This window comes from Aquila chrysaetos, chromosome 3 (assembly GCF_900496995.4).
Source record: "Aquila chrysaetos chrysaetos chromosome 3, bAquChr1.4, whole genome shotgun sequence".
Taxonomy (NCBI): domain Eukaryota; kingdom Metazoa; phylum Chordata; class Aves; order Accipitriformes; family Accipitridae; genus Aquila; species Aquila chrysaetos.
In genome coordinates, this window is record NC_044006.1 from 45860913 (window position 1) to 45874570 (window position 13658).

Below are 13658 nucleotides of genomic sequence, written 5' to 3' on the forward strand. Positions count from 1 at the left end.
GGGTGATAAACCTGTATTTATTCTAAAATCTACAGCATTGACAAACAAAAAATAAATGTATTAAAAAGAGCAAGCACAGACTTTCCCAAGTAAAGGAAAACTATGGTTCTGTTAATTATGACTTATTGCATCTCAAGATACCCAACAGAAAATAATCATTTTTATCTGCAAATCACACAGTACTTTACAAAAGCAGATGCTTATTCATATTGCACTGAGGAAACTGAGCCATGAGAAATGGGAGAACTTGCACCTGGTTGTAACAACATGTTGAAGGGGACACATTTGGTGTCTCTAACTGAAACATACTGGTTCAAGCAGCTCAGACATCTACGGAGACTTCAGAAATTAAGTTGCTGTACATATTGTAAGGATAATGCAGATTTCCAACTTGCAAGCATATGTGGAAGTTTTTACATAACTCCATACTCACCAGGAACCCAGATGAATTATCCAGGAGGCATCGTAACCTGCAGATGAAATTCCTTTCCATAAAGGAAGAATTCTCTGGAGGAAGTTGGTCTGGGTTATAATAGGTTGCTGGCTGTGAAAAGCCATTATCTCCTACAGGAAAGGATTATTTATAAGGATTATTTTTAGAAGAACACCTAGTGAAGGCTATCTATAACAAATCATCTTCCGTCTCATAAACAAAGCATTAGGTCATGACCCGAGCAAGAACAATGTAAACTGGAAACATCCTCAGAACCTATACTGATTATAATACTAGGTTAAGTATCAGTTCTTCTGATGGAATTATGTTTTACAGGCTATGGTATTAGAAAACAAACTGGATGCAATTTATTTTTTTTTAAGTGGTGCTTTTTGGTGTTTTGTTTTGGGTTTTTGGTTGGTTGGTTTTTTAATTTATTCATTATGTTTGTCAACAATCTAGATTCTGAATCAGTTGCAGAGAGCAAAGTCCTCAGCAGAAAGCACATTTCTGCAATGGCAGGATCTGCAAAAGGCACAGCAACTATAGGAACTGAGTATTCAAACGCTCAGTAGATGGTATCAGACTGTGAAACTGTTACTTTCCAGACAGCCAGGTGAAAGCTGTAGCAGTAAATAAAAAGAAGCATCTTCAAGGAACCACCACAATAAATCAATGTGAGTACTTTCTCTAATGGATGCAACCCCCCCCCGCCACTAAATAGTGAAAATATTTCTGGGCTGTGCTGATCAAGAAAACACCACAGTTACCTCTCCAGAGGAACCTGGAGCACTTCTGTTTTGTTAATTTTGTGGTTTGGGGGGGGGGGGGGGGTGTTGTTGTTTGGTTGGTTTTTTTTTAATTTTTAAACCAAACAAGACTCCAAAACATGATTGACAACTAGGATAACAACATGATATTCTTCTGCCACTTCAAGACAAGCATTTGCTGCTAAGTGGCATTTAGAAAACAGACTTAAACATTTGGAATATAAAGTAAAACCAGAAGGTAAATCAATAAACTTCTGATAGAATACATATGTTCTGCATGAGACTACATATACAGAGATACCAGAGCATGTCTACTTGCAGCAAATTTAGCAAAATGATATTGTTTGTAATACATACAAAAAACCACAAACTGGTAATTCCTAGGAATTCATACACACAGAAACCTAAGAAAAAACAGTGTAAAATGCTATTTTAGAGTGCTAAACCCTCTGTAATTTAAAAAAACAGTCCATATACTCTGAGAGAACCGATTGCCACACACAGACAGAAGAAGAATACAGATTTTAAGGAAGAACCCATATTGACCTTCCAGACTTGGAGATGAAGCCAGGGAGAGCATGTCACTTAATCACACACCACATTATGTTCTCTGGAACATAATTTTGTCTCTTGGACAGCTGGAAAAACTTACAGATAGGCTAGGTGGTTTGTACAATGGCAAATCAAACGCAAAGGAAAACAAATCATGACCAAAAGCCAGTTCAATTTAATCTCCTATTAATTGAAGGGACTGAACTGGAGTCAAATCAGATTGCTGATGGCTCACCAACAGGCCTTGCAACCTAAGGCCATATAAACCCAACAAGAATGCCAAGTTATTCTGCTTTTCAGATAAAATCAGGAGATACCTTTTTTTTTTTTTTCGTAAAAGAACTGCTATGCAAGGTCCATTTATGCTGAACAAACTTCCAGGTATGGAGAAAAAGAAAAAGGGCCCTAGCTGATAGTGTGTATGAAAAGGGATAACCTGAAATTACAGCCATCTACAGTTCTGCAGATTTTCATACACAGTATGGTGGCCAAAGCCACCATTATGAGCCTATCCCACAGGTACAGAAACTCAGATACTTGTAGTCCAAGATAGTTACCACCTAAATTTGTTATTAGAAAATAAAACATTCCCACACTTGCCATATGGATGGTTCTCAACAGACAAAAGCAAACTTACTTCCTTACTTCCTACCGCTGCAGATTTTTTTTTTAATTGCCTAATTGCTGGTGAGAATTTTCAACACTTCTGAAGCGCTGCTTCTTCACGAGGTGCTGAAATGGGTTAGATGCTCTCTGAAGAAGCAATGATTATGAAGAAAGGCTATCAAAAGAAACAGCTTGCAAATCCCAACTCATCTTTCAAAAATGCCAAATATGACATCCTTGAGAATCCCTGCATATATATTACTTGAGGTCTCCTCAAAAAGGTTAATACACTGCATATATCAACATTAGTGTTTCACAAGTATCAGCACCGAGGAAGCCACTAGAATACTTTTTTTTTTCCCCCAAGCAATCCAAATATTTGTGTTCCTTTTCTATTGCCACAACTTTATTCCTGCAAGACCAGCTACTACTGAGAAAGGTACTGGCTAGCGAGACCAAAAGAAAATTGATATCAACAGTTGGCTACTGTCAGGAAAGAGCTGACTGGAATTGCTGCTGGCCAGGCAGGAGCATACTGAGAACACTGAGTAGTTGAGAGTGCCTTAAAGGCCCTGTGTGTGTTCAGTTGATTCTTTCATGGAGATTAAGTGAGACTATGGGCATCTTCTTGGAGGGGATGTAAGGAAGGACTTCAATCATCAGTAGCAGACTCCATGAAGGGCTCTGATTAAGTCCTCCAACTCAGATAAATCTTCTGGCTGAGGAGTGCCTACCAGCTGTAGCTCTAGTATCCAATAAGCAGTGCAAGACTTTCTGCTGGCATTCTTGGCACTGGTAAGCATGTCCTTCAGCATTTCTGCCACAGGAGCAACTTAGTGTTATTCTTTTGGTAAAAACAGAGCTGGAATTTGAATGTAGGTATCTTATCTGGGTTCTTTCAAGTGTCTGTCAACTTCCCTAGTAAAACAGGCAGTTCCCAAGAGTGAACAAGGCTTTGGTGGAAGAAGGAACACCGTCTGTAGCTCATGAGAGGAGTGGAACAGAACTCAAAACTGGAGGGAATGGGCCTCAAGCCCAAGCCTCCTACATTTGTGAAAGGAATACTGCTGTACTTTCCCAGGTAGACAGGAGGCAGAGAGGTTTTAGTGCCAGGATCTTGGAAAAGTGACTCACTGTAAGAAGGCAGAGTCTTACAGAGCATCTGCAGTCCCTGGAACAAAACCACCAGTTAACACTACAGGGGTTAGAACCTGTATCCCTCATGAAGGTCACACTGGATCTCACCAACACCACGGAGCGATGTGCAAAACATGCTGTGCATAAAGTCCTTTTCTTTCTGTTTAAGCTCAAAACCATACATGGTTGCATAGCAAGTGAACTTTAAAAGATAATCCAGACTTAAGGCCCTGAAGCAGATATTTGGGACTGAAAAATCAATTTTGCAAACTTCTCTGGGAAGATGACAGGACTGGGAGGAATGTCTGGGAAGCACAGTAACAGCCGAGGAAACCAGTGGTCTAGCGGCATACCAGAGTATTGAGTGAGAAACAACCAGTACAGGCTAACTGAAGAAGAATTAGTTCACACACTCAGACTGAAATCTGTGCTTAAGCCTGAGCACAATTATAATATGTCTATAAATATCTACATAATGCCAGCTGAATGTATTAAAAAGGAAATGGATTAAATGAGCAAAAATGGAGGGGATCCTTATTATCATAGCATTATCCTTTGTTATAAATCTGAATTCAGTTTAAAAATCCTCAATGTCCAAAGATCTTACACTACTTGAAGCCCAAAAATAATTATCAGCTTTTAGTAAGCTAGGAACACAAGGTACGAAACAAACAATTGTTTGTAATCCTGCTGAGCACTTCTTGTCATTCAGTCAAATCTGATGCCAAGTCAACCTGGCATTGTACTTTTCAAACACAACCTTTTGTAAATTCACATGCACTTGCTTAAGCACTATAGAACACCATTTCACTCTAAAGCAAACAGTAAGCCACCACATAAAAACCTGGTTTCTGAGTGCCAGCAGCTGTTTGCTATACCAAATTGTCATATTAACTAGTTGTATTGCATGTTTTCAACTGGACTGTGTAGATTGACCCATAGATGATATAACAATGTTGACCACTAAATGAAAAATTGAAATTTACTGAGCTGTGAGCTAAACCAGTAAATATAATTTGCTGATTTTTAGTTCTCTATCGAATCATGGCATTTCCATACTCTGAAATATTAAATATGAAATTGTTAGAGTTTTAAGTCAAGTTGCTTTATGAATGGTAGATTTATTAAAAAATAACATGGATTTTTTCTGGATTAAAAAAATAATCTATAATCAAGTAACTCACAGTAACAGAGAGCTTTACCTACATACTTAAACAACTGTTGTGCAAAATGGAGCATTACAGTTGTCTCAACAGTTTTGTTGTCATTATGAGGCAGGGACATGCTTCCCATATTACACATAACTACCTGTACCTACATAATCTCTGTTCCCATATACAAGCAATGTGTTTCTCCTTAGTTGCTTCTCAATATAGCAGGTCACTTCAGCATCAGTCAATAACATGACAATCTGATGCTCTAACAAGCATCCTACTTGGTCTTAAAGGCTCATCTATTTCATCTTTTATTTCTCTTCCCCTTTTATTCCCAAGAGAACTATGTGGCAGCCTGCATATAACGGTGACAGATGTGAAAGTTTTACTCTTTCACGATCAGGAATAGACTATTCCATATATTAACACCATAACTAACACATTCTTAGTCATGGAATGGATTTACCAGCCTGAAGAGCTTACAGAAGCTGTCATACCCAATTGTCTGCTGGCCTTCCTAAGCTAATAAATTTGGTGTAGTGATCTGTAAGCAGGAGTAGCAGATGTAAAAGAGAGATCATTACTTCAGATAAATCACTTTCTCATTCAAACAGTGATTAAAGATGAGCCATATAATTGAGTGAACACAGAAGAATCAAACTTCCTTGTTTCTTATGTCACCAAAAGAAACTGTCCACTTCTGACTGCCCTGTTTGCAACAAAAACACGCAGGATTACCTGCTTTGCGATTTACCACAGACATGCAAGACATTCAGTCATTTATGCTCCAAATTAAAGTCTTCCAATTTAAAGCATAATTAGTATTTTAATGGTGCTGTGCTATGAATAGCAGTGCTTATTTAAAGTGCAAAAAAATTGTAATTCCCACTGTTGGCCAAACATATCCATAAAATTCAAATAAGTTTAAAAGATGTTCTTCCTTCCTGTGTTCATATAAAAGAATCTAACTTTTTTACATACACAAATTAAAAAAACCCCAACTAATCAGACAGGCAAACACATAAGCTGGCTGCATCCTCACCTTGTACACTCGGTCCAGAATCTGCAGACTGGGCAGGATTTAATGCCCAGTGTAGCTGTCGTTGAAACTCAGGTCTGTCTTCTGTGTGAATCAATTCAAATACACTCTGGTGTATAATATCAGACTATATGCAAAAGGTAAAAAGGTGGGTAAGAAAGAGAATAAGAAACTTATATGACAATATGATATAAGTTGTCTGGTTGACAACACTGCTATGGATATAGCAAAATCCATTTTCCTCAGGGATAAAAACATACATTTGCATGCAAGTGGCAAAGCTTCGCAGAAAAATTTTTAGCAGCACAGAGGAGAATGGCAAAGCTACAACAGCCAGGATCAGTGGTTGAAAGAAATTAAGGGGAAAAAAACCCACCCAAGAAAAGCACCAGTCAACTAAGAGGAGTTAATTCCCTGTTTTCTACATGGATCAAAACCCCAACCATTATACAAACAGAAAACATTTAAAATAAAACATAGATCTAAAGAAATTAAGATGAGCTGGCAAAAGCAGAAGCCTAGCTCAAATTTTGCTTTGAAGAATTTCATAAAAGAATCAGTATTTTCCAGAACAAATTGCCAGAAATGCTATTTTTTGTAACTTTAAGACTTTACTTCTATAGCATGCACTTGATTTATTGGCATTACTATAGAAATTTTATGCCCAATTTGTTTTCCAAGCTTTTTTCTTCATTCCCCAACACTGAAAGAATCTGTAACCCCAGGAATAATAATGTTTTGTTTGAAATATTTTCTTTTACACAAACATTCCCCCATCTCTTATCAGTTAGCTAAAACTGCAGACCAAGCAGGGTTTCCCCCTATTTTTAGACAGCAAATGAATCTATCATCATCCAGTACCCAAAGATATAAATTGATAACTATAACTAAGCTTCTATCATCTTAACATAAAATAATCCCAGGAGTTCTCTAAGAAAGGCAACATGTGCCCGCTGGGTCTTGGTCTTTACTACTTTGGTACCTGGCTTGCAAGCCAAAGGAAGTTAGCTATAAGTGATCTGCACCATAAATTGTAAGTAACAAATGCCTGTTTTGAAATAAATAAGAAAATAAAGTAAATATGAGCAAGAGAACACTAAAATTCTAAAAATATTACAATCACTTAGTTGATACTTAAAACCTCAAGGCATATGGAGTTAATTTCGTATGAAAGGTTTCTATTAAAATAATTCCCTTCCCATTGAATTATGTCTCACTCAGCATCATAAACCGGGTAACACCACAGTATAAATTTCAAACAGTTGTTCCAGTAAAGACTAATTAAGTGTGAAAATTTCCTATCTTGCCTAACTCAACTTTGGAAATTATATTCCTGTTGTGTTTGGCCTGAGGTCCCATTTTAGCTATGTAAGCTGATAGAAAAGTAATATGGTTTCAGAGTAATCCAACCCAAAGTACCTAACTGATATTTTTATTACACAAACTATCAGACCCTAAATATGAACACTGATGCCCTCTGAAATTAAGCAAAACCTCTGCAAAAAAATAGAGGAAAAAATAAACTTACTTGTTGGAACCCCAAGTAGTCTTGGATAGTAGAAGAGACGTAAAAAACCAGAGCATCAGCCGTAACAACTAATACAAAACCATTTAATGCCTGGGGAGGAAACACACCAATCTGTCAGCTTCAGAGACAAAATTCCAGATAATTATTGTGGCTGTAAGTCTACCTATACCCTAGTCTCCCAATAAAATGTGCAGCATGCAAAAACATATCATTATCTAACAGCACAAACAGAAGGATTCTTCATTGCGTCTCTACAGTATGCATGGCACAATGAAGAAAACTGCATCTAATGGGAAAAAAAAATTAAAAAAAAAAAAAAATTGTTCTCCTGGAAAATTCAGGGGAGCAGCCAAACCTTGTTGATGACTTTTAATTACTCTTGATTGTAGGAGATGAAGGACAGCAGTATGAACAACTATAAGTTTCTCTAATATCAACCATAGCTCGCAATGCTTGCTTCAGTACGCCCAGTTGCCCGCAGCACAAGTGGGAGCCATGTCACAAACCCATTCCCAAAATCTGTTCTATTCATAGTGCAGACAGGCCTAAGCGGACAGGAAATCAAGTGATCAAGATCCCCTATATAGTCCAAGAAAACATTTTATAGCATACTTAAAATAGAAAACCTCTGCACAAACAGACTGTTGCAAGTAAACAATGTTTTTGAAGAGATTTCCCCCTTCATGAAGCAGCAGACTAAGTGGCTCCTTACTCAAAGTCACGCAAAGGGCATTTATCTGAACTCCCAATCAATACGGTTCATGGCAATTGTTGTGATAGCAAACAGTACATTTGTGACTTGGCAGCTCATCTGAAAGGTGCTGATTTACTTCTATGGATTTCAGTCAACATTTAACAAAAGGCTGTCTCGAGGGACTGGATTAAGTATATTGTACCACTTAATTTTCTCAGCTGCATTCAAAGTCAAATTTGGCCAGCATACCCAAAACACATTTTTTAAAACTCTTTATTATGCAAAATTATTGTAACATAGAAAAATGTAAAGTAAGTGAAGATATCCTATATCTTATTGTAACAACATAATATATTTTTATTATAAACCAGCACCATTCTTCCACAAACATTAACTCCCATAGCCCCACGCTATGGTAACCACCATAGTTGCTTTGCCATATTTTGCAGAGATATGGTTTTACTACTTCTTTTTCTTTTACTAATACGGTCTAATTAAGTCAAGTTAAATATCTGATTAAATGACTGGTCTTTAAATACTGTGAACCACTCCTATTTATTGTGTAGACATCTCTTATCTATTCTCATAAACAGTTGTGAGCTCTATAAAAACTCCTTATGCAAGTTTAGCAAACTTTACCTGAACACAGTATGAGCTAAAAAAAAATTTAATAATAATGTGAAATTAAATAGCATAGCCAATCCAAGAAATCTTAAGTAGTTACATAGAATCTTTGGTTTTGATGAAGTTCACGGTAATTCCAATGGAGCAGAATGCTGCAATGGCAGGTGCTTGTGTCCTCTGCTGACCTATTCTGCAGGGCATTTCAACTCAAGTGGTTGATAGAAAAAGTCTGCAAGATGCACAGTATCTAATTCTGGCCCACATGTTAAAACTGGTTATTCTGCTCTGTTTCATACAAAGCTATGTACAGCTCCTGTACCTGGAATTCAATCACATTTCACAGTGGCACTGGTACGCAGTTCATCTTAAAACAGGATTGTTACTGCAGAAATCAGATGCCTTCAGTAAGCCAAAAATTCTGTAAAATGCAAGTTTTTTGCCCAAAAATCTAGTGCAACAAACTACTGGAAGTTCCTTAAAACATACAGGTATCCAGGGTATACCAATAAATGGGAGATTGGTTCTGATGGAGGTTTTGGCAAAATGCAATCCTAAAATAACTTTCTTTAAAGGCATAATGAAATGTCTCTGTGAGTTTATTATTTTGGACCATTGGAGATAATATTTGTGCTTCTACAAAAATACTTTCAATATTCCTAGTGCAAAGGCAATTACAAAACTGTTCATTACTGGTGAGAATTAAGATGTTTTAAAAATTTCTTAGAGGTCTTCCTTTGACTTGCACTTCATATCATAAACTTGCTTAGACTGTAATAGATTATGTATCTAAAATAAGAATTTGAAATAATATAAATAATTTTAAAGGAGATATAGCTTAATTTTAGGGAAGGCACATCTATGCATTTGCTCTCTACTTCCACAATATATTGAACTGGTAAGGCAGTTTCTATGTTGGAAATTAAAGACACAATCTTCTGTTTGTTCAGAAACAAGAAAAAATATCTGATGAACAAATAAAAACAAATATAAACAATATGGTATATATTCATAACACCTTTGCAAAAAATAGAGAGAAAAATAAAAAGGAAATGTTCATCATAAGTTATAATTTACAGAAACCTGTGTGACACAAAAGACTTCCAAGCTTAGACAGAAGGGAAGGATTTTACCAAAATCTACATCTTACTGATGCTCAGTATCTTCCAGAAAATTCCCACTTTCATCACTCATCATTTCCTATATTCCCTAAGAAAACTCTATCTGCATATTCATTCTCATAAATTTTTTTTTATATATAAAATATTTACTAAACAAATTCATTTAAGAAAATCAGGTCATTTACTTACTTCCCAAGGGGGGCAGAATTTACAGTAACAAACAAGTATATCACCCATTTGACTTTCATACTGGAAAGCAGTTTGCTATAGCAGTTCCCTCATATAACTTCCATTCAGAAGTCATAAAAAATAACTAGATTTCACATCAAATAGATGCCTCCAATATAAACCATATACTGTACCTTTTTAGATAATTTCTGTTTAAAAGAAAGCTGTTCACCTGCAGTAACTCCATAACAGTTCTTTGTCATACTTTATTAAGGTTAGAAAACTACATACATGTCCTAGTTTTTTAGTCAGTTAGGAAACAATTTTCAACTAGCATTAGTTTACAATAATTGTTTTGTGGGATTCTTAGAACCTGTTTTCTTTTTTACCCTTTAAGAAGTTAAATTAATTGTGTTCTAAGCAAACCATTGGTTCTGACCGATCTAATGATTTGCCACTTCTGATAGATGTATCAGTGTGAAACCTGTGTACAAGACAGATTATCAACATATTTCAAATGGAGCTGCAGGTCACAGTAAAATCTATTTTGTGAAACTAATTAGAACATTGGAATACTTATATTAGTAATTTCTTGAGTTTAATCTGGACCTAGTATTATAACATTATATTTCATATGCTTTGACACTCTAGGACATTAAAACAGACTATAAAACAGACTGTATAACTTTAAAAACCCACTGTTTTTCATTAATACTTTCCATTAGTTCACATTGCTAAAAGTTATGAAAGTATTTTAAAATTTGTCCTGAACCTATACTATGAACTCTGGGTTCTTTCAAAACATTCAGAAAGCAAGATATTCCAGCAAGCCCAAGGTCTTTTAAAGAGAAATTGGTTTTTTGACAATTAGTTACCAATCTACAGTCGATGACTAACCTATCTGAACTTTATGAAGATTGTTTCTTTATATGAATATCTTTATTAACAATAGATGCAAAGAGATGGGAAAAAACAACTCTAAGAAATGACTCAAAATGTTAAGAGGACCTTGTAGTCTAACACCCGCTCTTCAGTATCACTACTACCACCAGAGAAAAGTGCAAGAGCTGTATAATATTAACCTAAAGAAAATGAGGAAAGAATTTGACAATAAGAAAACTTCATTTTTCCAATCTCATCAGTGAATAACTAGTATGTTAAATACAATAGAATCTTTTTTTTTTTTTTTTTTTTTTTTTAATTTAAATCTTGGTATAATACGTCCACTGCAAAACATACCTGCAGTAAGAGTTCTCCTTCCAGGATCTGCATCCCTTCTCCACATTTTGCTGTCCTACTGTTTTCCTGAATGCCATTTCTTTCTGGTCTTGTAGAGTTAGAAGATTTTAATGCAACTAGAAAAAAGAAAGAAAAGACTTGAGTGATCTTTGCAAGGCTCACTAAAAAATTATGTGATGATGTGTTATTTTGTGTAAGAAAAAAAATTATATTTCAAAAATGCTTTTAAAGTCAATCTAATGAAAGATTTCTGTTTCAGTGTCAGACTTTTTCCTTACCTTTAGAGATAACACTCAAATTTGTCATCCGTCTCCTTTCTAAACTATAATACTTTCACAACAGAATCAGTATTATTGAAATCAAACCAAATCTCATTATTTCATTCCTTCTTTTTCTTCTCCTTATTTTCACTATACGGCTTACTTTTAGTTTGTCTCCCTTGTTAATAAAGGACATTTTTGTTTTCATACAACCACCTCCTATAACCTGATAACGTCTCTGCCTTAAGGTATGACAACACCTACACTTATTTTTATCCCATCTAATTTCAGACATCAAACTATGGTACCTCAGATATAAGCTTGCTCTAGACCTAAAGCTCCCTTCAGAGAAAGGAAAGAAAGAAACAGGAACCCTAAATGCATATTACACATTAAAGAAAACGAAGAAAGCCATTTCAAACAAAAAGGGTGGGGTTTTTTTTTCTGCCATAGTTAAATTTTAACCATTAAAACAATTAAGCAAACTTTCCAATTTTAGATAAAATACTATAACCATGAATCACCATTATTCAGGTCACAAATATATCCAATTGAAAGAAAAAAAATTACCCAATAAGGGATGAAGAATCAGACCAAATTGCTTCAAAGTACCTGGAAGAGATACTACCTCCCATCTCTGCACCATGTTTTCTAATAAAAAGGACATCGTCAAGTAAAACTAGATACTCAAAGATTGTCCATATCTCAGAATTTATCTACTTTCCACATAGTTCTAAAAAGAAAAAAAAAAGTCTCTAAAGCTGAAATTAGTCTGAGTGGGTCTGTAGCATCTAAACAGCTTAAAATTACTTGAGTAATTGTAGCTTAAACTTTTACCATAAAGCTAAACACCACCACCTGCTCCCGACCCCAAAATTTCTAAGCTGCAAACCAAGGGAAATTTATAGAAACAACTGCATTTCCATAAAATACCAACAGTTTATCTCATAACAATGAGATATTCACCCTAAATTCCAAATGATTTTTCAATCTGCTGAAAGCTTTCATTTTTCAGCTGCTCAGAACTTTAGTCAAGAAACCTGAAGAACTCCTGTTCACTCACATTTCAACTAGGTTAAATGATATTTTACACTAAGTATATTAACTGAAAGATAAATTATGCCTTTCAGGTTTTTTTAAGCTATTACTGCAGCTAACAACTTTCAAGCCAGACAGTTTTCATTAAAATATCCCTCAAAGGCACCGCAGAGGAAAAACATGTTCTAAAAAGACATTAACTGATTAATCAGTCAGGAATTTATCTGAGGGTTTGCTTTGAAATTAAAACCTTAATACTCTTCTTCCTACCAGATAGTCAAAAAGTCCTGTAATAGGCCACACAGAATTGCAATTGCAAATTCATTTTAAATTCTAACACAGCCTAACCACTGGTATGGCTATATTCCTCCTAACTTTCAAAGTGTGCAATAGGTACACCTGAAGTTACATATTTTGCTGAATTGGAACCTACACCTTTTGCAGAAATCAGAACGTGGATGGAATCAAGCTGTTGTAAACTGAGACAGATGGAAAATTGCTGACAATCTGTATTAAAAAAAATGGAAAATACAGTGGAAATTACAGCTGTATACATCATCAGGTGCATACAACTCCTCAGAAAAAAAACAAACCGAATTTACCTTGTTCTGACAGATAAATCATAGGCCAGCTAGTGCCTACTAGAAGCCACCCAAGTCACTGGAGTTTCTGCCTCAACACCCATAGGTAAGGCGAAGAGATCGCACTGCAGGGGACTTCATGTTCTGAGACTTTGGAGATGCATCGCTACGTGACAGCTCTAAAACACTCATGCTTTTAAAGACTAAGTTGGAAAAAGGTTAACTGTTCCATCTATGGAAAGGAAAATTTTTATCATCCCTCTTCTTCATTAATAACAGGGCATCAAAACTGAAGTGCAGATGTTGCTTAGGTAGGTGTGGTCTTCCACTGATTTCATAAAAATTAAATTCCCTTTATTAAATGAATATTAGATTTTGTTTAGCTGGTACTAGAAAAAGCCAATTTCACAAAAATCAAAAGTCAAATCAGCTAGAAGCACATAGTCGCAACAACAAAATTGGTTTCTTTTTAGGTGGAAGTGATAAAAATATAAATAATAATGTAGGAAAAAACCAGGAAAGATGACCAAATATTTCTATTTAATACTTCTGAGAAAAACAAGTGAGATATTCACATTTCATGATGAAAGTCCTTTTAGTCAAACAGAGCTAAACAGAAGTTACTGAATATGGATATTTTAGATCAAAAAGACAGTGATAACAACAAACAAACAAACAAAAAGTGATAAATTTTAGACAAGATTTTAAAAACAGCTT

At 35.5% G+C, this 13658-nt stretch overlaps 1 protein-coding gene across 1 annotated transcript in view; it reads right to left on the minus strand.

Moving 5' to 3' along the window:
• AHR (aryl hydrocarbon receptor) overlaps positions 1–13658 on the minus strand; it is a 65315-nt gene that overhangs the window by 13321 nt on the left and 38336 nt on the right. The window contains exons 3-6 of the mRNA XM_030008347.2: positions 11063–11178; positions 7220–7309; positions 5695–5818; positions 434–564 (exon numbers count right to left, since the gene is read on the minus strand). Coding sequence (XP_029864207.1) covers positions 434–564; positions 5695–5818; positions 7220–7309; positions 11063–11178 — 461 coding nt within the window. The remainder of the gene's footprint in view (positions 1–433; positions 565–5694; positions 5819–7219; positions 7310–11062; positions 11179–13658) is intronic.